This window comes from Salvelinus fontinalis, chromosome 17 (assembly GCF_029448725.1).
Source record: "Salvelinus fontinalis isolate EN_2023a chromosome 17, ASM2944872v1, whole genome shotgun sequence".
Classification (NCBI taxonomy): Eukaryota; Metazoa; Chordata; class Actinopteri; order Salmoniformes; family Salmonidae; genus Salvelinus; species Salvelinus fontinalis.
Window position 1 is genome coordinate 1,454,836 of NC_074681.1, and position 27,094 is coordinate 1,481,929.

At 44.1% G+C, this 27,094-nt stretch overlaps 2 protein-coding genes across 2 annotated transcripts in view; both read left to right on the forward strand.

Moving 5' to 3' along the window:
- Positions 1 to 282: 282 nt before the first annotated feature.
- On the forward strand, positions 283 to 5,061 carry LOC129814551 (calcyphosin-like protein). The gene is made up of 5 exons (XM_055867726.1): positions 283 to 389; positions 1,268 to 1,372; positions 1,614 to 1,791; positions 1,976 to 2,185; positions 3,725 to 5,061. Exons 2-5 carry the CDS (start codon positions 1,281 to 1,283, stop codon positions 3,824 to 3,826), a joined length of 582 nt encoding a protein of 193 aa, XP_055723701.1. The 5' UTR covers positions 283 to 389; positions 1,268 to 1,280; the 3' UTR covers positions 3,827 to 5,061.
- Positions 5,062 to 5,275: 214 nt separating this feature from the next.
- Positions 5,276 to 27,094, forward strand: part of LOC129813544 (sodium channel protein type 4 subunit alpha-like) — a 129,468-nt gene continuing 107,649 nt past the window's right edge. Inside the window, exon 1 of the mRNA XM_055865840.1 lies at positions 5,276 to 5,725. The gene's annotated coding sequence lies outside the window, so the exon portion shown is untranslated. The remainder of the gene's footprint in view (positions 5,726 to 27,094) is intronic.

The window sequence follows — 27,094 nt, forward strand, 5'->3', positions numbered from 1 at the left end:
CTTTTTCAGACGTGGTCCGGAATCATCCATCCAGCGTTTTCAACATCACACCTGAAACCTATGACCCATTCTAGGCCTTCTACTGCTTACAATTATCTCACTATCATAACATTACAGGTATCGAGAATAGGGAGCCATTTTGGGACAGACACATTTTTTTTATTTTTTAAGCTCTACAATTCGATGGATTTTCCCTTTGTACAACTTTACCGCCTTCCTTACCGCGAAAATCGAAAATGATCTAATAATCGTTACTGATAATGACACGAGTGGGCCGCTAGTCTGAAGTGTACGGTAAAGAGAAGAGGAGGAGGCGTGCGCTATTCATACCATCCATCACTACATTACGCACCGGCAAACTAGAGTGGAACAGGTGACAAGAACACTAGGTGAGACCACTTTCTCTTCACACGCAAACACTTGCAACAAGTACCATTTTTGTTGGGTAATCGTATACTTCATAATTGCTTAGATTTGGTATGTCAGTTGAATTATTTTTGGTGGTTTGAAGTTATGGCATTGGAAAAAAGGTGTGGTTGTTGTGTAAGTGTTGTCTAGACAACAGGAGTAATAGGTTTCGTTTTTCTTTTATGAAAGTGGTGTAAATTAAGCAAATTAGGGGGACATTTTGGATATGATACTGGATATGAACATTAAAATACCTAATGCAATTGCAATATGAACATATCTGTAATGATGTCGGTTTAGGATTCATTGACTATCGAACTGACTTGTGATGGCTTGGTGCGCATGTACATAGTAACAGGTCTCTAGGGGAGGGGTGTAGCCTAGTAACAGGTCTCTAGGGGAGGAGTGTAGCCTAGTAACAGGTCTCTAGGGGAGGAGTGTAGCCTAGTAACAGGTCTCTAGGGGAGGAGTGTAGCCTAGTAACAGGTCTCTAGGGGAGGAGTGTAGCCTAGTAACAGGTCTCTAGGGGAGGAGTGTAGCCTAGTAACAGGTCTCTAGGGGAGGAGTGTAGCCTAGTAACAGGTCTCTAGGGGAGGAGTGTAGCCTAGTAACAGGTCTCTAGGGGAGGAGTGTAGCCTAGTAACAGGTCTCTAGGGGAGGAGTGTAGCCTAGTAACAGGTCTCTAGGGGAGGAGTTTAGCCTAGTAACAGGTCTCTAGGGGAGGAGTGTAGCATAGTTTGACTCTCTTTTTTCTCCTTGCTTGCTCATTATACTTCCTCTGTTACAATTCATAAAGTTCAACCTACATCTGAATACACATTAACTAAGCAGATGGTGTATTTTACTCCATATTTTACAGTAACACAGAAGACATGGCATCAGACACCAAGGCCACAGACCCACTGGAGGTACTGAGACAGCAATGTCTGGCCAGGGGAGCGGCTGGCATCAAGGGACTGGCAAGGTAAGAGCAACTCATTAAAAGACAAAGCAAAACATCAACAACAATTATTTATTTTTTTACTTTACAATAACGATTTATTATCTTATTGTGATATTCAGTCACAAGTGAAAATAGTCTGCATACAAAAGGCCAATAATAATTCCGAATAACTGATTCGTAATTGATTATTACGTTTAAATAGATATCCAGAGACGGATGGTTAATCTCTCCACATCCTCTCTCTTCCTCTCCGTCCATACAGGACGTTCCGCATCATGGACGACGATGGCAGTAAGTCTCTGGACATGCAGGAGTTTATTAAGGGACTGGAGGACTATGGTGTGGTGGTGAGCAGAGAGGAAGCCCGGCAGATCTTCACCCTGTGTGACAAGGACGGCAGTGGCACCATCAACTTCAACGAGTTTCTGGAGAATCTGAGGGTAAAATTACAGAGTAGAGACACAAAAACGCAATGATTATGCACATTTTATTCATTATGGACAGTGTATAATAATGGTTCTCTCAAAATAATAGTATTTGAACGAGCCAAAGTACATTTAATAATGGCATGATAAAGGTGCAGTGATGTATATTGCTGTTTTCACGTGTTTGTGTTTCTTTCAGCCTCCTATGTCCAGTGCCAGGATCTCTGTGATCGGTCAGGCCTTTAAGAAGTTAGACCGGACAGGGGACGGGGTGGTGACTGTGGAGGACCTGAGGGGGGTCTACAACTGCTCACAGCACCCCAAATATAAGAGTGGGGAGTGGACAGAGGAACAGGTCTTCCTAACCTTCCTCAGCAGCTTTGATTCCCCCAACGACAAAGACGGCAAGGTAATAAATACATTTGTAATTTACTGGAATGATGAACTGCTAGCCTGGGTACCAGTCTGTTTGTGCTAACATTCCACTCCTTGCCACTCCTTGTCATGCCAAACAGTCTGACCTTTCTCCAATCTTCAAATTTGAACATTCTATCAATAATGAGCTCAAAGAGAACTGAGGAGAACAGACGATGCCATATCTTAGGCATATGGCACGGAGTACAAGGACTGGAATGTTATCACAAAACCGGTCTGGGCCCAGTTGTATAAAACATCTTAAGTTAATTTCCCCCTTATCTTTTCATTTAAAGTGTCCTTAACTTTAAATCAGATGCACAAAACATTTTAAGGTGAATTTCTCCCTTAAATGCAGTGAAAAAGTTAAGGGTTCCCATGAGGTCAATAAGAGTATTTTGAAGATAAATACACAACGCAAAGTTTGAGAGGACGAGAGTACTAAACTAAATATAGTACTAATGGTCAATAAGGAATTGTAAATAGGAGTTGGGTCTCAGTTCAACAGCTGTTTAGAATCTGTGGAATGTCACTCCTGAATTCAGAGCTACGTGTTCTACGTTCTGTACATTAAGTCGGAGGCAGGATACTTGTTATTTGGCCATTGGCCAAGTTGTACTGCAAGGATTTCTGATTGGTCAACCCCAGGCTAGGGGGCGTGGGGTAATAAATGGCATCCTGTTCCTTTGATCGGGGGGGAAAAGCTGAGGACAGGGGAGACTGAACATCTGAACATCTACCTCCCAGCATAACATCTTGATTTGTCCTTCTCAAATAAACCTATTTTTCTCCCCCTGATTTGCTTTGGAGTTTGTTATTGAAGAATAACATCAATTGCTAACAGGTCTTTTAAGTGCTTCATTCAGTATGAATATCAATGTAAGCAGCATTTATGGAGGTGAATGTTGCTTTCCTCTGTCCTGGTTTCAAAAGGAAAACATCCACTAGTTAGCTAGGTAGCTAATCAAGGTGCACAATCCATGGTTACAAAGCTAGCTTGCTAGCTAGCTACCTACTCTGTAAGTTAGCTTGACATGCTAGCTGGCTAGCTAGCTACCTACTCTCCAAGTTAGCTTGACATGCTAGAAAGTATTAGAAACAAGTTGAGGAAAAAAAAGTAACTAAAATAAATATGTTTTATTATCTTATAAATAAATGTGTTTGTCCTGTCTTGAACAGTGAATCAAGTCATCTCCATGGTAACCAGAGACTCTGCCTTACATGCCTTCAAACTACCCGTAAAACCCTTAAATTATGACCTTACGTGTTCAGTGGCTCTATTCAACCCCCTTAAACGATTCCCTTAGGTAAAGGGAAATTATTCCTTAAGGGAAACACTTAAGATGTTTTATGCAAAACAGGCCCTGGATTTCAGGCTAATGAATTGTAGCTGATATTACATAAACAACGAAAAAAACGAGGTAAAAAAATGTACTCAACTATTTACATACAAAAGGGAAGGAGCATATATTTTGGGCTTGGTTACTTGGTTTTGTACATTATGTAAATGAGTTGTCTTGTCCTTCTCCTTCAGGTAACTCAGGAGGAGTTTATCAACTACTACAGTGGAGTGAGTGCCTCTATCGACAGCGACGGATACTTTGTTACTATGATGCAGAATGCCTGGAAGCTGTAGGCACCACTGGCTAGCTACATTTATGTCTATTCTACTAATATATTTGGCTAATCATTAAAAGGCTGCTTTGCTTTCATTTAGAACTTCTGTATGTGGACATGTGAGAAAATAGACAAATGTTAGTTTATAGTTTTTCAATGGAACAGACTAGCTTTAAATGCACAGATACAACCTATTTCTACTGAATGATTTTTATATATTACAAAATATTAATCACGTTCCTTTGTGCCATATTGCTTTGTCTTGTTAAGATCTCTCTTATGGTTAAAGCTACATCATAATTATGCAAATGTTTGCCAAATAGACTATCTTTCTCGTAGCACAATGAGTGTTCCTTTAAATGCTTTATCTACCTGTACACAAGCTCACTGATCGGGACCACCGTGTGCTGAATGCAGTGAGTAGCGAGGTCCATACAGAAATGTTTTCTCGAGATCGGTTTGGAAGAATCTGACTGGCCTTCAGCTATTTGTTAGTCAGCTTGTCTATAATTAGATATAATGAGAAATGAGAATCTGTTTCCCGGGAAGACTAAATAAACTCTTGCTCACCAGAATAATGTAATAAATCGATATAGTGGATGCTTCAACGTAGTTGACATCGGTAACACAATGAGTGTTTATTTAAATGCTTTATCTACCTGCACAAGTACAGTATATGTGGATCCAAGTTCTGTGCTAGGCTAATAACCATAGCTACTATGCATAGCAAAAGCAATGTACTGAGAATCCCCAGACTCTCTAACCCAGACTCTATTGTAATCGAGTGCATGCAACTCAGAGGTCCTATACCGCCTAAGCGTGAAATTGAATTATGAGTGCATATGCACTGTTATAATTTGTTATTATGGTTTCAAAGCCCAAGGTCGTCATTGCTAGTCTTCTGCGCTTTAATTAACTGTGGACAATTAGGCGATATGTCAAGTCTGCAATTCAGGGAGCTGTCAAGGGTACTGAAATGTAATTGATAATCAGCCCAGCGTTCCCCTTATAGGACACTGTAGTGCCGGCAGAGGGAGCAACAGGGCAACGTTTGTTATTTGATTCCTATAGGCCTACAGGTATAATAGCACGCATGCCAACATTTACCTGTAAATAGTTCTGAGAAAGTAGATTTCTTATCTCCCGGTGCGTGAAAATATTGATTCAGGATTAAACATATTTTTGCAAACACATTTTTGCATTCTGTTTTCTATTTTTGCAGGTCTTTGTAAAATGTCGTGCAGTGAAATTAAACATCTTTCCTGTTGCCTCACAAAAGTGTTTCAGATTACTCAATTGAGAGGTTAAAAAAAGGTATTGCTTCCCAAATCCTGATAACTTTTGAATGTGAGATGACATGGGCCAGCCGAAGCCTAATCCCCTAGTCAGGCATCGCTCCCATCCTGCCCGGGCCAGCCGCTCAGCAGCTCAAGGGCAAACGGAGGTTTTAGGACTTTCCGCTCTCAGCGCAACGGCTCAGGAACACGCATGAATTACAACCGTGCGCACCATAATTTCTCGTGCGCTTTTTGTGTCTATTTGAAGTTTTCTCAGGACTGACATTTTGTGGCAATCAAATGGAAAGGAAGGGTATTTTGGGTGAGTCCGTAGGCGGTGGTTGACCCTGTAGCACCGAGTGAAGCGCGGTTCAAAATGCCTCACATCAGGGGATTTGACAAATGGCATTCAACGGGGAGTCACTTTTAAACGATAACCTCTGGATTCGGCCTCGCTACATAACAGGCGCCATTTTCAGTCTCCGTAACGTGTAATTGAAGTAATTTATCGATTTAATAATCAGGATCTTCCTGGAGACAAATGAAACATGGATTCTACTTGGGTTTTCTGGTCATTCTGTTCTCTAAAAACTGAAAAACGAAAGTCTGGAAGCTATGCTACAGAACACGGAGTTTCACACGTAAGTATTCATTCTTTATTCATGCTTTATCATGTATTTTTGCAGGCCTATACAGTTTAATTTTGTAGGTGCTATTTGACCAATAGTGTTTAATTAATGCAGGGGCCTGCCTTACAATTAAGCATAGAACGAGTGCATTTTGATGGAAATTGGACTAGGCCTAATAATGTTTTCACTCGTAATTTTCAAAACCAACAAAAAAATATTGATTTGACAAAAGCCACAAACTTCTTTAACATGAAAAACAAGGTAGGCTAATAAGCGACAAAGACAACGCAACGAAAAAGTGCACTTGATATCAATTTAGGCCTAATTTAACAATTCAAAAAGTTACCATTGTCACTTCTGTTGGTAAAAGCTCAAATTTATAGATTTGCTCTGTGCTAAATCATCTGTAAATTTCATTGAGAATGTACCCTACATTTCATTGAGAATGTACCCTACATTTCATTGAGAATGTACCCTACATTTCATTGCAGTCATCAAATAAAAAGCAAATTAACTTTGTCAGAGAATGTCGTTTTTATACTTCACAGTCACAATTGATCAAGTCAAACCATTGCATGTATCCAGCCCAATTAAAAACTAATTGTAGAGCATTTTTAAATGGTACATGGAGAGAGTTTGTTGCACAAATATATTCAAACACCAATCTTCCACGCAGGCTAATTGCTTTTCTAGAACATGTACAGCCTGAATTAAAAAGGCTAGCTTTTTGGAATTTGCACATTCACCTCCTTTGCCTGTCTATATAACATCCCTCTATACAACATCCCCTTCGGGGCGTCAGGTAGCCTAGTGGTTAGTAACTGAAAGGTTGCTGGATCGAATCCCCGAGCTCACAAGGTAAAAATCTGTCTTTATGCCCCTGTTCCCCGGTAGGCCGTCATTGTAAATAAGAATTTGTTATTTTAACTGACTTGCCTATTTAAATAAAGGTTAAATAATAAATAAATAAATAAAAACAACATTAAAATAAATGCATCGAGATACACTACATGACAAAAAGTATGTGGACACAGGCTTGTCAAAAATGTAATTCCAAAATCATGGGCATTAATATGGAGTTGGTTCCCTCTTTGCTGCTATAACAGCCTCCACTCTTCTGGGAAGGCTTTCCACTAGATGTTGGAACATTGCTGCTATAACAGCCTCCACTCTTCTGGGAAGGCTTTCCACTAGATGTTGGAACATTGCTGCTATAACAGCCTCCACTCATCTGGGAAGGCTTTCCACTAGATGTTGGAACATTGCTGCTATAACAGCCTCCACTCTTCTGGGAAGACTTTCTACTAGATGTTGGAACATTGCTGCAGGGACTTGCTTCCATTCAGCCACAAGAGCATTAGTGAGGTTGGGCACTGATGCTGGGCGATAAGGGGTGGTTCGCAGTCGGTGTTCCAATTAATCCCAAAGGCGTTCGACGGGGTTGAGGTCCCTCTGTGCAGGCCAGTTAAGTTCTTCCAAACCGATCTTGACAAACCATTTCTGTATGGACCTCACTTTGTGCACCAGGGGCATTGTCATGCTGAAACAGGAAAGGGCCTTCCCCAAACTGTTGCCACATAGTTGGAAGCACAGAATCATCTAGAATGTAATTTTATGCTGTTAAGATTTCCCTTTACTGGAACCAAGGGGCCTAGTCTGAACCATGAAAACCAGCCCCAGACCATTATTCCCCCTTCACCAAACTTTACAGATTCGTCTGTCGGACTGCCAGATGGTGAAGCGTGATTCATCACTCCAAAGAACACGTTTTCACTGCTCCAATGTCCAATGGCGGCAGGCTGTACACCACTCCAGCCAATGTTTGTCATTGCTCATGTTGATCTTCTGCTTGTGTGCGGCTGCTCGGCCATGGAAACACTGCCTTCCATTCTGCTAGCAAACGTGCAATCTTTGGAAAATAAAATCGATGACCTACGCGGAAGATTAAACTACCAACGGGACATTCAAAACTGTAACATCTTATGCTTCACAGAGTCGTGGCTGAACAAGGACATTATCAACATACAGCTGGCTGGTTATACGCTGTATCGGCAGGATAGAACAGCGGCGTCTGGTAAGACAAGGGGTGGCGGACTATGTATTTTTGTAAACAACAGCTGGTGCACAATATCTAAGGAAGTCTCAAGGTTTTGCTCGCCTGAGGTAGAGTATCTCATAATAATCTGCAGACCACACTTTCTACCTAGAGAGTTTTCATCTGTATTTTTTGTAGCTGTCTAAATACCACCATAGACTGATGCTGGCACTAAGACCGCACTCAATGAGCTGTATTCCGCCATAAGCAAACAGGAAAACTCTCACCCAGACGCGACGCTCCTAGTGGCCGGGAACTTCAATGCAGGGAATCCGTCTTTCCAAATTTCTATCACCATGTTAAATGTGCAACCAGAGGGGAAAAAACTCTGGACCACCTTTACTCCGCACACAGAGAAGCATACAAAGCTCTCCCTCGCCCTCCATTTGGTAAATCTGACCATAATGCTATCCTCCTGATTCCTGCTTACAAGCAAAAATGAAAGCAGGAAGCACTAGTGACTAGATCAATAAAAAAGTGGTCAGAGGAAATGCTAAGCTACAGAAATGCTAAGCTACAGGACTGTTTTGCTAGCACAGACAGACAGTTCCGGGATTCCTCCGATGGCATTGAGGAGTACACCACATCAATCATTGTTTTCATCAATAAGTGCATCGATGACGTCATCCCCACAGTGACCATATGCACATACCCCAACCAGAAGCCATGGATTACAGGCAACATCTGCACTGAGCTAAAGGCTAGAGCTGCCACTTTCAAGGAGCGGGACTCTAGCCTGGAAGCTTATAAGATATCCCGCTATGCCCTCCGACAAACCATCAAACAGGCAAAGCGTCAATACAGGACTAAGATCGAATCGTACTACACTGGCTCTGACTCTCGTCGGATGTGGCAGGGCTTGAAAACTATTACAGACTACAAAGGGAAGCACAGCCGAGAGCTGCCCAGTGACACGAGCCTACCAGACGAGCTAAACTACTTCAATGCTCGCTTCGAGGCAAATAACACTGAAACATGCATGATAACACCAGCTGTTCCGGAAGACTGTGTGATCACGCTCTCCGCAGCCGATGTGAGTAAGACCTTTAAACAGGTCAACATTCACAGGGCCAGACGGATTACCAGAACGTGTACTTACATGCGCTGACCAACTGGCAAGTGACTTCACTGACATTTTCAACCTCTCCCTGTCCTAGTCTGTAATACCAACATGTTTTAAGCAGACTACCATAGTCCATGTGCCCATCAACACTAAGGAAACCTGCCTATATGACTACCGACCCGTAGCACTCATGTCTGTAGCCATGAAGTGCTTTGAAAGGCTGGTCATGGCTCACATCAACACCATTATCCCAGAAATCCTAGACCCACTCCAATTTGCATACCACCCTAACAGATCCACAGATGATGCAATCTCTATTGCACTCCACACTGCCCTTTCCCACCTGGACAAAACGAACACCTATGTGAGAATGCTGTTCATTGACTGCAGCTCAGTGTTCAACACCATAGTGCCCTCAAAGCTCATCAATAAGCTAAGGACCCTGGGACTAAACACCTCCCTCTGCAACTGGATCCTGGACTTTCTGAAGGGCCGCCCCCAGGTGGTAAGGGTAGGTAACAACACATCGGCCACGCTGATCCTCAACACAGGGGCCCCTCAGGGATGCGTGCTCAGTCTCCTTCTGTACTCCCTGTTCACTCATGACTCAGACACGACTCCAACACCATCCTTAAGTTTGCCGATGACACAACAGTGGTAGGCCTGATCACAGACAATGACAAGACAGCATATATGGGTCAGAGACCTGGCCGTGTGGTGCAAGGACAACAGCCTCTCCCTCAACATGATCAAGACAAATGAGATGATTGTGGACTACATGAAAAAGAGGACAGAGCACGCCCCCATTCTCATCGACGTGGCTGTAATGGAGCAGGTTGGAAGCTTCAAGTTCCTTTGTTTCCACATCACCAACAAATTAACAAGCACACCAAGACAGTCGTGAAGAGGGCACGACAAAACCTATTCCCCCTCAGGAGACTGAAGAGATTGGGCATGGGTCCTCAGATCCTCAAAATGTTCTACAGCTGCACCATCCTGACTGGTTGCATCCCTGCCTGGTATGGCAACTGCTCGGCCTCTGACCGCAAGGCACTACAGAGGGTTGTGCGTACAGCCCAGTACATCACTGTGGCCAAGCTTCCTGCCATCCAGGACCTCTATTACCAGGCGGTGTCAGAGGAAGGCCCAAAAAATTGTCAAATACTCCAGCCAACCTAGTCATAGACTGTTCTATTGCCAAACCCTCCCCTAACCCGGACAACGCTGGGACAATTGTGCGCTGCCCCATTGGTCTCCCGGTCGCGGCCGGCTGCGATAGAGCCTGGACTTGAACCCAGAATTTCTATTTGGCACAGTTAGCACTGCGATGCAGTGCCTTAGACCACTGCACCACTCAGGAGGCGGTCCAAGAGGCTTCTAAACAGCTTCTACCTCCAAGCCATAAGACTCCTGAACATCTAATAAAAAAATGGCTAACCAGACTATTTTCATTGCCCACCCCCCCTTTTATACCGCTGCTACTCTCTGTTGTTATTATCTATGCATAGTCACTTTAATAACTCTACCTACATGCACATATTAGCTCAATTACCTCGACTAACCGGTGCCCCCGCACATTGACTCTGTACCGGTACCCCCTGTATATAGCCTCCACATTGACTCTGTACCGGTACCCCCTGTATATAGCCTCCACAGTGACTCTGTACCGGTACCCCCTGTATATAGTCTCCACGGTGACTCTGTACAGGTACCCCCTGTATATAGCTTCCACATTGACTCTGTACCGGTACCCCCTGTATATAGCTTCCACATTGACTCTGTACCGGTACCCCCTGTATATAATCTCACTATTGTTATTTTACTGCTGCTCTTTAATTACTTTTTCATATATTTTTTAACTGCATTGTTGGTTAGGGGCTCGTAAGTAAGCCTTTCACTGTAAGGTCTACACCTGTTGTATTCAGCGCATGTGACTAATAGAATTTGATTTTATTTGAAACCCATTTCATGAGTCTCTCAACGAACAGTTATTGTGCTGACATTGCTTCCAGAGGCAGTTTGGAACTCGGCCGTGTGTGTTGCAAGCTAGGACAGACATTTTTTTTTACGCTCTTCATCACTCAGCAGTCTTGTTCTGTGAGCTTTTGTGGCCTACCACTTTGCGGCTAAGCCATTTTTGCTCCTAGACGTTTCCACTTCACAATAACAACACTGACAGTTGACCGGGGCGGCTCTAGAAGGGCCAAAATTTGACGAATTGACTTGTTGGAAAGGTGGCATCCTCTGACGGTGTCACATTGAAAGCCACTGAGCTCTTCAGTAAGGGCCGTTCTACTGCCAGTGTTTGTCTATGGAGATCGCATGGCTGTATGCTCGAATTGTATATACCTGTCAGCAACGGGTGTGGCTGAAATAGTCAAATCCACTCATTTTAAGGGGTGTCAACATACTGCTGTTTATACAGTGTATCTCACATAACAATGTTTTATCTACAATAATGCCTAGTCATTCTAGCAATTCCCATTCGTTTCATTACCTTTTCCATTTCCCTCAGTCAGAATTAATATTTTCCATTAGCCGATGTTGTGGTATTACTGTGTTGAAATCATTATAGCTGTGTTGTGTATTAAGTGATTCAGTATTGTCTGCAGTAATCATAGCAAAAGGTTTTCAGGATATGAATAATTAGGCCACTGAGGAGATCCGTGGTGTTATACGGTACCTCTGCTGGTTTAGTAACCTGACAGTCCCACCCACGTATAGTGTACAATCACAACATCATAGACATCAGCTGACCACGTATAGTGTACAATCACAACATCATAGACATCAGCTGACCACGTATAGTGTACAATCACAACATCATAGACATCAGCTGACCACGTATAGTGTACAATCACAACATCATAGACATCAGCTGACCACGTATAGTGTACAATCACAACATCATAGACATCAGCTGACCACGTATAGTGTACAATCACAGCATCATAGACATCAGCTGACCACGTATAGTGTACAATCACAACATCATAGACGTCAGCTGACCACGTATAGTGTACAATCACAACATCATAGACGTCAGCTGACCACGTATAGTGTACAATCACAGCATCATAGACATCAGCTGACCACGCATAGTGTACAATCACAGCATCATAGACATCAGCTGACCACGTATAGTGTACAATCACAACATCATAGACATCAGCTGACCACGTATAGTGTACAATCACAACATCATAGACATCAGCTGACCACGTATAGTGTACAATCACAACATCATAGACATCAGCTGACCACGTATAGTGTACAATCACAACATCATAGACATCAGCTGACCACGTATAGTGTACAATCACAACATCATAGACATCAGCTGACCACGCATAGTGTACAATCACAACATCATAGACATCAGCTGACCACGTATAGTGTACAATCACAACATCATAGACATCAGCTGACCACGTATAGTGTACAATCACAACATCATAGACATCAGCTGACCACGTATAGTGTACAATCACAGCATCATAGACATCAGCTGACCACGTATAGTGTGCAATCACAACATCATAGACGTCAGCTGACCACGTATAGTGTACAATCACAGCATCATAGACGTCAGTTGACCACGTATAGTGTACAATCACAACATCATAGACATCAGCTGAACACGTATAGTGTACAATCACAACATCATAGACATCAGCTGACCACGTATAGTGTGCAATCACAACATCATAGACATCAGCTGAACACGTATAGTGTACAATCACAACATCATAGACGTCAGCTGACCTGGAAAGACTTTATACTGTAGTGAGACAGACACCATGGTCGCCATGCTGGAAAACCTGTATTCACACATTTCAGAGACAGGGGGGACCTGATCCTAGATCAGCACTCTGAGACACTTTGTGAATAAGGGACCCTGGCCTCAGTCAGCGGTTGAAGTGGGAAGTTGCTGACTACTATGGAGACCTGAAATCTCTATAATCCTTAGTAAACACAGGCTCTAAAATGAGTAAACATGTAAGTAAGTTGAGGCGTCTCTTCACATCTTCCCACTGATAGGGATGCATGACATTATTCTGGTTTTACACCAACTGATACATTAAATGGATTAGTTTAGCTGATAAAGAGAGAAAATAAAACATCAGCCCAACTAAGCAAATGGTGTTGTTGTTGGGTTTTGGTATTGTTGTTGAGTTTTGGTGTTGTTGTTGAGTTTTGGTGTTGTTTTGGATGTTGTTGTTGGGTTTTGGTGTTGTTGTTGGGTTTTGGTGTTGTTTTGGTGTTGTTGTTGGGTTTTGGTGTTGTTGTTGAGTTTTGGTGTTGTTTTGGTGTTGTTGTTGGGTTTTGGTGTTGTTGTTGGGTTTTGGTGTTGTTTTGGTGTTGTTGTTGTGTTTTGGTGTTGTTGTTGAGTTTTGGTGTTGTTGTTGGGTTTTGGTGTTGTTGTTGGGTTTTGGTGTTGTTGTTGGGTTTTGGTGTTGTTGTTGAGTTTTGGTGTTGTTGTTGGGTTTTGGTGTTGTTGTTGAGTTTTGGTGTTGTTGGGTTTTGGTGTTGTTGTTGGGTTTTGGTGTTGTGGAGTTTTGGTGTTGTTGTTGAGTTTTGGTGTTGTTTTGGTGTTGTTGTGGGTTTTGGTGTTGTTGTTGGGTTTTGGTATTGTTTTGGTGTTGTTGTTGGGTTTTGGTGTTGTTGTTGTGTTTTGGTGTTGTTGTTGTGTTTTGGTGGTGTTGTTGTTGTGTTTTGGTGTTGTTGTTGTGTTTTGGTGTTGTTGTTGAGTTGTGGTGTTGTTTTGGTGTTGTTGTTGTGTTTTGGTGTTGTTGTTGTGTTTTGGTGTTGTTGTTGTGTTTTGGTGTTGTTGTTGTGTTTTGGTGTTGTTGTTGGGTTGTGGTGTTGTTGTTGTGTTTTGGTGTTGTTGTTGGGTTTTGGTGTTTTTGTTGGGTTTTGGTGTTGTTGTTGGGTTTTGGTGTTGTTGTTGTGTTTTGGTGGTGTTGTTGTTGTGTTTTGGTGTTGTTGTTGTGTTTTGGTGTTGTTGTTGAGTTGTGGTGTTGTTTTGGTGTTGTTGTTGTGTTTTGGTGTTGTTGTTGGGTTTTGGTGTTGTTGTTGTGTTTTGGTGTTGTTGTTGTGTTTTGGTGTTGTTGTTGGGTTGTGGTGTTGTTGTTGTGTTTTGGTGTTGTTGTTGGGTTTTGGTGTTTTTGTTGGGTTTTGGTGTTGTTGTTGGGTTTTGGTGTTGTTTTGGTGTTATTTTGGTGTTGTTGTTGGGTTTTGGTGTTGTTGTTGGGTTTTGGTGTTGTTGTTGGGTTTTGGTGTTGTTTTGGTGTTATTTTGGTGTTGTTGTTGGGTTTTGGTGTTGTTTTGGTGTTATTTTGGTGTTGTTGGGTTTTGGTGTAGTGTTTTTTTTGGGGGGGGGGTGTTAAAGGTTAGAGTTTGGTGAAGGCCAGGGTAGGGTTTTGGTTGAAGGGTAGGGTTTTGGTTGAAGGGTAGGGTAGGGTTTTGGTTGAAGGGTAGGGTTATGGTTGAAGGGTAGGGTTTTGGTTAAAGGGTAGGGTTTTGGTTAAAGGGTAGGGTTTTGGTTGAAGGGTAGGGTTTTGGTTGAAGGGTAGGGTAGGGTTTTGGTTGAAGGGTAGGAATTTGGTTAAAGGGTAGGGTTTTGGTTGAAGGGTAGGGTTTTGGTTGAAGGGTAGGGTAGGGTTTTGGTTGAAGGGTAGGAATTTGGTTAAAGGGTAGGGTTTTGGTTGAAGGGTAGGATTTTGGTTGAAGGGTAGGGTTTTGGTTGAAGGGTAGGAATTTGGTTGAAGGGTATGGTTTTGGTTGAAGGGTAGGGTTTTGGTTGAAGGGTAGGGTAGGGTTTTGGTTGAAGGGTAGGGTAGGGTAGAGTTTTGGTTGAAGGGTAGGGTTTTGGTTGAAGGGTAGGGTTTTGGTTGAAGGGTAGGAATTTGGTTAAAGGGTAGGGTTTTGGTTGAAGGGTAGGGTTTTGGTTGAAGGGTAGGGTTTTGGTTGAAGGGTAGGAATTTGGTTAAAGGGTAGAGTTTTGGTTGAAGGGTAGGGTTTTGGTTGAAGGGTAGGGTAGGGTTTTGGTTGAAGGGTAGGAATTTGGTTAAAGGGTAGGGTTTTGGTTGAAGGGTAGGGTTTTGGTTGAAGGGTAGGGTTTTGGTTGAAGGGTAGGGTTTTGGTTAAAGGGTAGGGTTTTGGTTAAAGGGTAGGGTTTTGGTTGAAGGGTAGGGTTTTGGTTAAAGGGTGGGTTTTGGTTGAAGGGTAAGGTTTTGGTTGAAGGGTAGGATTTTGGTTGAAGGGTCGGGTTTTGGTTGAAGGGTAGGGTTTTGGTTAAAGGGTAGGGTTTTGGTTAAAGGGTAGGGTATTTGGTTGAAGGGTAAGGTTTTGGTTAAAGGGTAGGGTTTTGGTTGAAGGGTAGGGTTTTGGTTAAAGGGTAGGATTTTGGTTGAAGGGTAGGGTTTTGGTTGAAGGGTAGGGTTTTGGTTGAAGGGTAGGAATTTGGTTGAAGGGTATGGTTTTGGTTGAAGGGTAGGGTTTTGGTTGAAGGGTAGGGTAGGGTTTTGGTTGAAGGGTAGGGTAGAGTTTTGGTTGAAGGGTAGGGTTTTGGTTGAAGGGTAGGGTTTTGGTTGAAGGGTAGGAATTTGGTTAAAGGGTAGGGTTTTGGTTGAAGGGTAGGGTTTTGGTTGAAGGGTAGGGTTTTGGTTAAAGGGTAGGGTTTTGGTTGAAGGGTAGGGTTTTGGTTAAAGGGTAGGGTTTTGGTTGAAGGGTAAGGTTTTGGTTGAAGGGTATGATTTTGGTTGAAGGGTAGGGTTTTGGTTAAAGGGTAGGGTTTTGGTTAAAGGGTAGAGTATTTGGTTGAAGGGTAGGGTTTTGGTTAAAGGGTAGGGTTTTGGTTGAAGGGTAGGGTTTTGGTTAAAGGGTAGGGTTTTGGTTGAAGGGTAGGGTTTTGGTTAAAGGGTAAGGTTTTGGTTGAAGGGTAGGGTTTTGGTTGAAGGGTAGGGTTTTGGTTGAAGGGTAGGGTTTTGGTTGAAGGGTAGGGTTTTGGTTGAAGGGTAGGGTTTTGGTTGAAGGGTAGGGTTTTGGTTAAAGGGTAGAGTATTGGGCTCCTGTCCAAAGTCTAGTTGCCGTAGCAATCAAGTTTCTGCAGTTTAATTTGAGCTTTGTTGGGCATACAATCACTCCGTCAACGACACCAGGAATGTCATGGACAAGATGGACAGCCCACATCAAATGGACAAGAGATTTGAAAAGCTTCAACAAAAATCAGTCATTCAAAAGAGAAACAAATTTAATAATAATAATAATAATAATAACGAAGAAAAAAAAGAATAAGAATGTAAATCTCTCCCTTGAGCTTCATCCGTGTCCCCGGGCCTGAAAACCCACTGAGATAAAGTCAACAGTACACTAAGATTGGATTAATTTAAAAGGTTATAGTAGTAATGAATTAGCAAAACGCTTATTGTGTTAGTAGGATTACATGCAGCTAAGTAAATTGACATCAGTATGCATGGCCAAGAAACACACACAAAGGACCAAGAAAGAAAATGGAGACGTTTGACATGAACTATTACAGAAATAGGATAGATTGTGTGTCTGTGTTTTGATGGAAGAGGAGGAGAAAACATTGATTGCTGTGGATTTAGTTTGCCCTGAGATAACCTCAGTGTGAACTCATTTGAAGGGTTACAGAGGAAGAACCAGAGTCTGAAATCAGATGTTGTTTAGAGGAAGTACCACTAACACAGAAGACTATTTGGACAAGCCCAAATTAAAACACTCACATTGTGAGTAGAGATTATTCTTCACACATTCTTCTCTACTAAAAGGCATCCAGCTAGTTTTAAATCCCAACTGAAGGCAAACAACTTCTATCATCAATATGAATCTGAAACATTTACTCTATAGTGTCAAAATTTACCTCAAATTGTAAATAAGATAATTTTGGTTCATAAAATCAGTCTCATCCAAAACGTAGTTTTGTATGTGAGTTCGTCATGACTTAATCGAGGATTGGGTTCTGATTTCGACAATGCTCACTTGTCCGCTAACGCGGGATACACAGCTGCGGAGATTTGTGTTCTATCCAATCCTACCGCAGAACACAGATCGTGAGACAGACTGACCAGCAGAGCAGCGGATCAGTCTTTGTTTACATTAAACAACGCGTCGCTAATGTTTTAACTTGAGAAGTAGTGCACCAAACACCTTCACTAGATGTTAAACTAAAAACCTCCTCGGCAAAAAAAACGTCCACATTTTATGACCGATGTCTTGAGTTAGATTCATTCAGAATATTTTAAAGGAGTGATACTGTCTTTGTTCCTATGGTGTCTCATGGGGGACAAACATCAGTAACTGACACATCGAACCACACCCCCAAGACTGAATTCTTGTTTTTCCATAATGAACAACAGAAAAAACACATTCAGAATCGATGCGTTCAGTCGATCTTTAATGTTGTCATTTCAACAACCTTTTGGTTTTTCCCAGAGCGTTGAGGACGATGCCTCTTTCAGTTGTTAGTGTCTCTGGCACCAGTTTAATTGCAGTGTCCCCCTATATGGCCTGTAGATGCTGATATCAATCAACACGCGGTTGATTAAAAGCCTAACGGAGCTGTTTTTATCTCAAGATCAAATCATTTCTGGGTAACAATTAAGAGCCTTACTGCTGTGATTGTTTTCAATTAAAGTTTTCAAATATATACACTGCTCAAAAAAAATAAAGGGAACACTTTAAACAACACAATGTAACTCCAAGTCAATCACACTTCTGTGAAATCAAACTGTCCACTTAGGAAGCAACACTGATTGACAATAAATTTCACATGCTGTTGTGCAAATGGAATAGACAAAAGGTGGAAATTATAGGCAATTAGCAAGACACCCCCAATAAAGGAGTGATTCTGCAGGTGGTGACCACAGACCACTTCTCAGTTCCTATGCTTCCTGACTGATGTTTTGGTCACTTTTGAATGCTGGCGGTGCTCTCACTCTAGTGGTAGCATGAGACGGAGTCTACAACCCACACAAGTGGCTCAGGTAGTGCAGCTCATCCAGGATGGCACATCAATGCGAGCTGTGGCAAGAAGGTTTGCTGTGTCTGTCAGCGTAGTGTCCAGAGCATGGAGGCGCTACCAGGAGACAGGCCAGTACATCAGGAGACGTGGAGGAGGCCGTAGGAGGGCAACAACCCAGCAGCAGGACCGCTACCTCCGCCTTTGTGCAAGGAGGAGCACTGCCAGAGCCCTGCAAAATGACCTCCAGCAGGCCAGTTACATTGTGTTGTTTAAGTGTTCCCTTTATTTTTTTGAGCAGTGTTTATAAAAAAAAGCTTCTTAGCAAAGAACAATTTCTCAAGCAATACTTTTACTAGGACTGTCTGGGAGTGGTCTGAGCGAGAGGCCTAATTGGACACGCATAATGGGAGGGATATGTATTCTGAAAACTAGCAGAAAATTGGCAGAGCGGTTTGAAACTCTCTGTTATTGGTCGATTAACTTTTGTAAAGCCTGGTGGAAGTCCATCCCACCAAAACAGGTAGACATTTCAGGAGGTATTTTCAAACAGCTCTCGAACACACAGAACAATACAATACACACAGCACAATACAATACAATTTATTTTATTTGTTTATTTATTTCACCTTTATTTATCCAGGTAGGCTAGTTGAGAACAAGTTCTTATTTACAACTGAGACCTGGCCAAGATAAAGCAAAGCAGTGCGACACAAACAACAACACAGAGTTACACATGGAATAAACAAGCGTACAGTCAATAACACAATAGAAAAAGTATATATACAGTGTGTGCAAATGAGGTAAGATAAGGGAATTAAATAGGCCATAGTGGTGAAATAATTACAATATACCAATTAAGCACTGGAGTGATAGCTGTGCAGAAGATGAATGTGCAAGTAGAGATACTGGGGTGCAAAGGAGCAAAATAAATAACAGTATGGTGGATGAGGTAGTTGGATGGGCTGTTTACAGATAGGCTATGTACAGGTGCAGTGATCTGTGAGCTGCTCTGACAGCTGGTGCTTAAAGTTAGTGAGGGAGATATGAGTCTCCAGCTTCAGTGATTTTTGCAGTTCGTTCCAGTCATTGGCAGCAGAGAACTGGAAGGAAAGGCGGCCAAAGGAGGAAATGGCTTTGGGGGTGACCAGTGAGATATACCTGCTGGAGCGCGTGCTACGGGTGGGTGCTGCTATGGTGACCAGTGAGCTGAGATAAGGCAGGGCTTTACCTAGCAGAGACTTGTAGATGACCTGGAGCCAGTGGGTTTGGCGATGAGTATGAAGCGAGGGCCAGCTTTGGTGACAAAACGGATGGCACTGTGGTAGACTGCATCCAGTTTGCTGAGTGGAGCGTTGGAGGCTATTTTGTAAATGACATCGCCGAAGTCAAGGATCGGTAGGATAGTCAGTTTTACGAGGGTATGTTTGGCAGCATGAGTGAAGGATGCTTTGTTGCGAAATAGGAAGCCGATTCTAGATTTTATTTTGGATTGGAGATGCTTAATGTGAGTCTGGAAGGAGAGTTTACAGTCTAACCAGACACCTAGGTATTTGTAGTTGTCCACATATTCTAAGTCAGAACCGTCCAGAGTAGTGATGCTAGGCAGGCGGGTGCGGGCAGCGATCGGTTGAAGAGCATGCATTTAGTTTTACTTGCATTTAAGAGCAGTTGGAGGCCACGGAAGGAGAGTTGTATGGCATTGAATCTCGTCTGGAGGTTATTTAACAGTGTCCAAAGAAGGGCCAGAAGTATACAGAATGGTGTCGTCTGCGTAGTGGTGGATCAGAGAATCATCACAATAGATTAAGACGATTAAGGAAATACCCAGACTTCCTAGAACTCTTCTGGATGGGATGTGACCCAGTCTCTCGGCTGACAGGACAGACAAACACACACACGCACACACATGTACACACACACACACACACACACACACACACACACACACACACATACACAGACAAATAGAGGAACGTTAGGACTCTGTGTGACTCCGAGGAATGTCAGTGTCTCAGCAGGACAGGAAGTGGGACATGATGTTCATTTTACAGCAGACTAACAGTGATGAACAACTACAGTAGCTATGACCTGCTCTGCTCTCTGCCAGACAAGATGGGGGCCGGCTGATTCCCCTCCAATCACAAGGAATACTCAAGTGTAGACTCCCTTTTTTTTAAACCAGAAACTATTCAGTGTACATGTATTTCAGACTGTATAGCATTTAGGCTACGTCCCAAATTGAACTCCATTCCCTTTATAGTGCACTACCTTTGACCAGAGCCTATATAACCATATTCCCTTTGTAGTGCACTATTTTTGACCAGGGCCTATAGAACCCTAGTCCCTTTATAGTGCACTATTTTTGACCAGGGCCTATAGAACCCTATTCCCTTTATAGTGCACTACTTTTGACCAGGGCCTATAGAACCCTATTCCCTTTATAGTGCACTACTTTTGACCAGGGCCTATAGAACCCTATTCCCTTTAAAGTGCACTACTTTTGACCAGAGCCTATAGTTATTAGTGCACTACTTTTGACCAGGGCCACAGGGGATAGGGCACCATTTGGGAGTGTTAAATGGTAATCTGGGACACCCTTAGTGTTAAAGGTCATCTGGGACACCCTTAGTGTTAAAGGTCATCTGGGACACCCTTAATGTCAAAGGTCATCTGGGACACCCTTAGTGTTAAAGGTCATCTGGGACACCCTTAGTGTTAAAGGTCACCTGGGACACCCTTAGTGTTAAAGGTCATCTGGGACACCCTTAGTGTTAAAGGTCATCTGGGACACCCTTAGTGTTAAAGGTCATCTGGGACACCCTTAGTGTTAAAGGTCATCTGGGACACCCTTAGTGTTAAAGGTCATCTGGGACACCCTTAGAGTTAAAGGTCATCTGGGACACCCTTAGTGTTAAAGGTCATCTGGGACACCCTTAGTGTTTAAAGGTCATCTGGTGTCGTGGTGGTGAGTGGTGAAGTACCCGAGCCTGTCCATCTCTGGATCAACCAAACTGCACGTCTATGGTGGTATACTATACATTATACTGGGTGGTTCGAGTCCTGAATGCTGATTGGCTGACAGCTGTGGTATATCAGACCGTATACCACGGGTATGATGAAACATGTATTTTTACTGCTCTAATTACATTGGTAACCAGTATATAATAGCAATAAGGCACCTCAGTGGTTTGTGGTATATGGACAATATACCACGGCTAAGGCCTGTGTCCAGGCACTCCACGTTGCGTCGTGCTTAAGAACAGCCCTTAGCCGTGGTATATTAGCCATATACCACACCCCCCGTGCCTTATTGCTTAAGTATATAATATAATTTAATATGATATCTGTGATCTCACCTATGGCCAGAACCCAGATATGTTGAAAAGACATCATGTGGGATCATGTGACATCATGTGACATCATGTGACATCATGTTCAGGTTGTTTATTGATTGAAAAAAGGACACTGTATTTTTTTGCAAACAGAAGAAAAATTGCCTATAGTTTCACTTGTGTTCGGATGTGTATTTTGGTCAGATTTTGAACAGCAAAACAATAAGTATGTTTAGCTTGCTGGACGTTTTGGATGGAATGCACATCATCGGCTATTTCTGTCTGTCCTCTGTTCCTCTCCACCCTCAATCTAATTAGGATAATTATTTGTGGTGGGAAACGTCCACAGCACATCTGGCTGTAATGACAATTCAATTTCATTAAACTAAGATACTTTTCCACTGCCCTGCCCTTCCCTGCCCTGCCCTTCCCTGCCCTGCCCTCATCCCTGCCCTGCCCTCCTCCTCACTCCCTCCCTGTCTACCCTGGCCTCCTCCTCCTCCTCCCTCCCTGTCCACCCTGGCCTCCTCCTCCTCCTCCCTCCCTGTCTACCCTGCCCTCCCTCAATCTCTCCCTGCCCTCCTCCTCCTCCCTCCCTCCCTGTCTACCCTGCCCTCCTCCCTCAATCTCTCCCTGCCCTCCTCCTCCTCCTCCCTCCCTCCCTGTCTACCCTGCCCTCCTCCTCCTCCTCCCTCCCTCCCTGTCTAACCTGCCCTCCTCCCTCAATCTCTCCCTGCCCTCCTCCCTCAATTTCTCCCTGCTCCCTGCCTCTGCTAAACGAACACAACCCACATTAAGTCCTCTGCTTAACAAGCACAGCTCACATTAAGTCCTCTGCTTAGTGACCACAACCCACAGTAAGTCCTCTGCTTAGTGACCACAGCCCACATTAAGTCCTCTGCTTAGTGACCACAGCCCACATTAAGTCCTCTGCTTAGTGACCACAGCCCACATTAAGTCCTCTGCTTAGTGACCACAGCTCACATTAAGTCCTCTGCTTAGTGACCACAGCCCTCATTAAGTCCTCTGCTTAGTGACCACAGCCCTCATTAAGTCCTCTGCTTAGTGACCACAGCCCACATTAAGTCCTCTGCTTAGTTACCACAGCCCACAGTAAGTCCTCTGCTTAGTGACCACAGCTCACATTAAGTCCTCTGCTTAGTGACCACAGCCCACATTAAGTCCTCTGCTTAGTGACCACAGCTCACATTAAGTCCTCTGCTTAGTGACCACAGCCCACATTAAGTCCTCTGCTTAGTGACCACAGCCCACATTAAGTCCTCTGCTTAGTGACCACAGCCCACATTAAGTCCTCTGCTTAGTGACCACAGCCCACAGTAAGTCCTCTGCTTAGTGACCACAGCCCACATTAAGTCCTCTGCTTAGTGACCACAACCCACATTGAGTCCTCTGCTTAGTGACCACAACCCACATTGAGTCCTCTGCTTAGTGACCACAGCTCACATTAAGTCCTCTGCTTAGTGACCACAGCCCACATTAAGTCCTCTGCTTAGTGACCACAGCCCTCATTAAGTCCTCTGCTTAGTGACCACAGCCCACATTAAGTCCTCTGCTTAGTGACCACAGCCCACAGTAAGTCCTCTGCTTAGTTACCACAGCTCACATTAAGTCCTCTGCTTAGTGACCACAGCTCACATTAAGTCCTCTGCTTAGTGACCACAGCCCACATTAAGTCCTCTGCTTAGTGACCACAGCCCACAGTAAGTCCTCTGCTTAGTGACCACAGCCCACATTAAGTCCTCTGCTTAGCGACCACAACCCACATTGAGTCCTCTGCTTAGTGACCACAGCTCACATTAAGTCCTCTGCTTAGTGACCACAGCCCACAGTAAGTCCTCTGCTTAGTGACCACAGCCCACATTAAGTCCTCTGCTTAGTGACCACAGCCCACATTAAGTCCTCTGCTTAGTGACCACAGCTCACATTAAGTCCTCTGCTTAGTGACCACAGCCCACACTAAGTCCTCTGCTTAGTTACCACAGCCCACATTAAGTCCTCTGCTAAACAAACACAGCTCACATTAAGTCCTCTGCTTAGTGACCACAGCCCACATTAAGTCCTCTGCTTAGTGACCACAGCCCACATTAAGTCCTCAGCTTAGTGACCACAGCCCACATTAAGTCCTCTGCTTAGTGACCACAGCCCACATTAAGTCCTCTGCTTAGTGACCACAGCCCACATTAAGTCCTCTGCTTAATGACCACAGCCCACATTAAGTCCTCTGCTTAGTGACCACAGCCCACATTAAGTCCTCTGCTTAGTGACCACAGCTCACATTGAGTCCTCTGCTTAGTGACCACAGCCCTCATTAAGTCCTCTGCTTAGTGACCACAGCCCACATTAAGTCCTCTGCTTAGTTACCACAGCCCACAGTAAGTCCTCTGCTTAGTTACCACAGCTCACATTAAGTCCTCTGCTTAGTGACCACAGCTCACATTAAGTCCTCTGCTTAGTGACCACAGCCCACATTAAGTCCTCTGCTTAGTGACCACAGCCCACAGTAAGTCCTCTGCTTAGTGACCACAGCCCACATTAAGTCCTCTGCTTAGTGACCACAACCCACATTGAGTCCTCTGCTTAGTGACCACAACCCACATTGAGTCCTCTGCTTAGTGACCACAGCTCACATTAAGTCCTCTGCTTAGTGACCACAGCCCACATTAAGTCCTCTGCTTAGTGACCACAGCCCTCATTAAGTCCTCTGCTTAGTGACCACAGCCCACATTAAGTCCTCTGCTTAGTTACCACAGCCCACAGTAAGTCCTCTGCTTAGTTACCACAGCTCACATTAAGTCCTCTGCTTAGTGACCACAGCTCACATTAAGTCCTCTGCTTAGTGACCACAGCCCACATTAAGTCCTCTGCTTAGTGACCACAGCCCACAGTAAGTCCTCTGCTTAGTGACCACAGCCCACATTAAGTCCTCTGCTTAGTGACCACAACCCACATTGAGTCCTCTGCTTAGTGACCACAACCCACATTGAGTCCTCTGCTTAGTGACCACAGCTCACATTAAGTCCTCTGCTTAGTGACCACAGCCCACATTAAGTCCTCTGCTTAGTGACCACAGCCCTCATTAAGTCCTCTGCTTAGTGACCACAGCCCACATTAAGTCCTCTGCTTAGTTACCACAGCCCACAGTAAGTCCTCTGCTTAGTTACCACAGCTCACATTAAGTCCTCTGCTTAGTGACCACAGCTCACATTAAGTCCTCTGCTTAGTGACCACAGCCCACATTAAGTCCTCTGCTTAGTGACCACAGCCCACAGTAAGTCCTCTGCTTAGTGACCACAGCCCACATTAAGTCCTCTGCTTAGCGACCACAACCCACATTGAGTCCTCTGCTTAGTGACCACAGCTCACATTAAGTCCTCTGCTTATTGACCACAGCCCACAGTAAGTCCTCTGCTTAGTGACCACAGCCCACATTAAGTCCTCTGCTTAGTGACCACCGCCCACATTAAGTCCTCTGCTTAGTGACCACAGCTCACATTAAGTCCTCTGCTTAGTGACCACAGCCCACACTAAGTCCTCTGCTTAGTTACCACAGCCCACATTAAGTCCTCTGCTAAACAAACACAGCTCACATTAAGTCCTCTGCTTAGTGACCACAGCCCACATTAAGTCCTCAGCTTAGTGACCACAGCCCACATTAAGTCCTCTGCTTAGTGACCACAGCCCACATTAAGTCCTCTGCTTAGTGACCACAGCCCACATTAAGTCCTCTGCTTAGTGACCACAGCTCACATTAAGTCCTCTGCTTAGTGACCACAGCCCACATTAAGTCCTCTGCTTAGTGACCACAGCCCACATTAAGTCCTCTGCTTAGTGACCACAGCTCACATCAAGTCCTCTGCTTAGTGACCACAACCCACATTAAGTCCTCTGCTAAACAAACACAGCCCACATTAAGTCCTCTGCTTAGTGACCATAGCTCACATTAAGTCCTCTGTCCTCTGCTTAGTAACCACAGCCCACATTAAGTCCTCTGCTTAGTGACCACAGCTCACATTAAGTCCTCTGCTTAGTGACCACAGCCCACACTAAGTCCTCTGCTTAGTTACCACAGCCCACATTAAGTCCTCTGCTAAACAAACACAGCTCACATTAAGTCCTCTGCTTAGTGACCACAGCCCACATTAAGTCCTCTGCTTAGTGACCACAGCCCACATTAAGTCCTCTGCTTAGTGACCACAGCCCACATTAAGTCCTCTGCTTAGTGACCACATCCCACATTAAGTCCTCTGCTTAGTGACCACAGCCCACATTAAGTCCTCTGCTTAGTGACCACAGCTCACATTAAGTCCTCTGCTTAGTGACCACAGCTCACATTAAGTCCTCTGCTTAGTGACCACAGCCCACATTAAGTCCTCTGCTTAGTGACCACAGCTCACATTAAGTCCTCTGCTTAGTGACCACAGCCCACATTAAGTCTTCTGCTTAGTGACCACAGCCCACATTAAGTCCTCTGCTTAGTGACCACAGCTCACATTAAGTCCTCTGCTTAGTGACCACAGCCCACATTAAGTCCTCTGCTTAGTGACCACAGCCCACATTAAGTCCTCTGCTTAGTGACCACAGCTCACATTAAGTCCTCTGCTTAGTGACCACAGCCCACATTAAGTCCTCTGCTTAGTGACCACAGCCCACATTAAGTCCTCTGCTTAGTTACCACAGCTCACATTAAGACCTCTGCTTAGTGACCACAGCCCACATTAAGTCCTCTGTCCTCTGCTTAGTGACCACAGCCCACATTAAGTCCTCTGCTTAGTGACCACAGCTCACATTAAGTCCTCTGCTTAGTGACCACAGCTCACATTAAGTCCTCTGCTTAGTGACCACAGCCCACATTAAGTCCTCTGCTTAGTGACCACAGCTCACATTAAGTCCTCTGCTTAGTGACCACAGCTCACATTAAGTCCTCTGCCTAGTGACCACAGCTCACATTAAGTCCTCTGCTAAACAAACACAGCTCACATTAAGTCCTCTGCTTAGTGACCACAGCCCACATTAAGTCCTCTGCTTAGTGACCACAGCCCACATTAAGTCCTCTGCTTAGTGACCACAGCTCACATTAAGTCCTCTGCTTAGTGACCACAGCCCACATTAAGTCCTCTGCTTAGTGACCACAGCCCACATTAAGTCCTCTGCTTAGTGACCACAGCTCACATTAAGTCCTCTGCTAAACAAACACAGCTCACATTAAGTCCTCTGCTTAGTGACCACAGCCCACATTAAGTCCTCTGCTTAGTGACCACAGCTCACATTAAGTCCTCTGCTAAACAAACACAGCTCACATTAAGTCCTCTGCTTAGTGACCACAGCCCACATTAAGTCCTCTGCTTAGTGACCACAGCCCACATTAAGTCCTCTGCTTAGTGACCACAGCCCACATTAAGTCCTCTGCTTAGTGACCACAGCTCACATTAAGTCCTCTGCTTAGTGACCACAGCCCACATTAAGTCCTCTGCTTAGTGACCACAGCCCACATTAAGTCCTCTGCTTAGTGACCACAGCCCTCATTAAGTCCTCTGCTTAGTGACCACAGCCCACATTAAGTCCTCTGCTTAGTGACCACAGCTCACATTGAGTCCTTTGCTTAGTTACCACAGCCCACATTAAGTCCTCTGCTTAGTGACAACAGCTCACATTAAGACCTCTGCTTAGTGACCACAGCCCACATTAAGTCCTCTGTCCTCTGCTTAGTGACCACAGCCCACATTAAGTCCTCTGCTTAGTGACCACAGCTCACATTAAGTCCTCTGCTTAGTGACCACAGCTCACATTAAGTCCTCTGCTTAGTGACCACAGCCCACATTAAGTCCTCTGCTTAGTGACCACAGCTCACATTAAGTCCTCTGCTTAGTGACCACAGCTCACA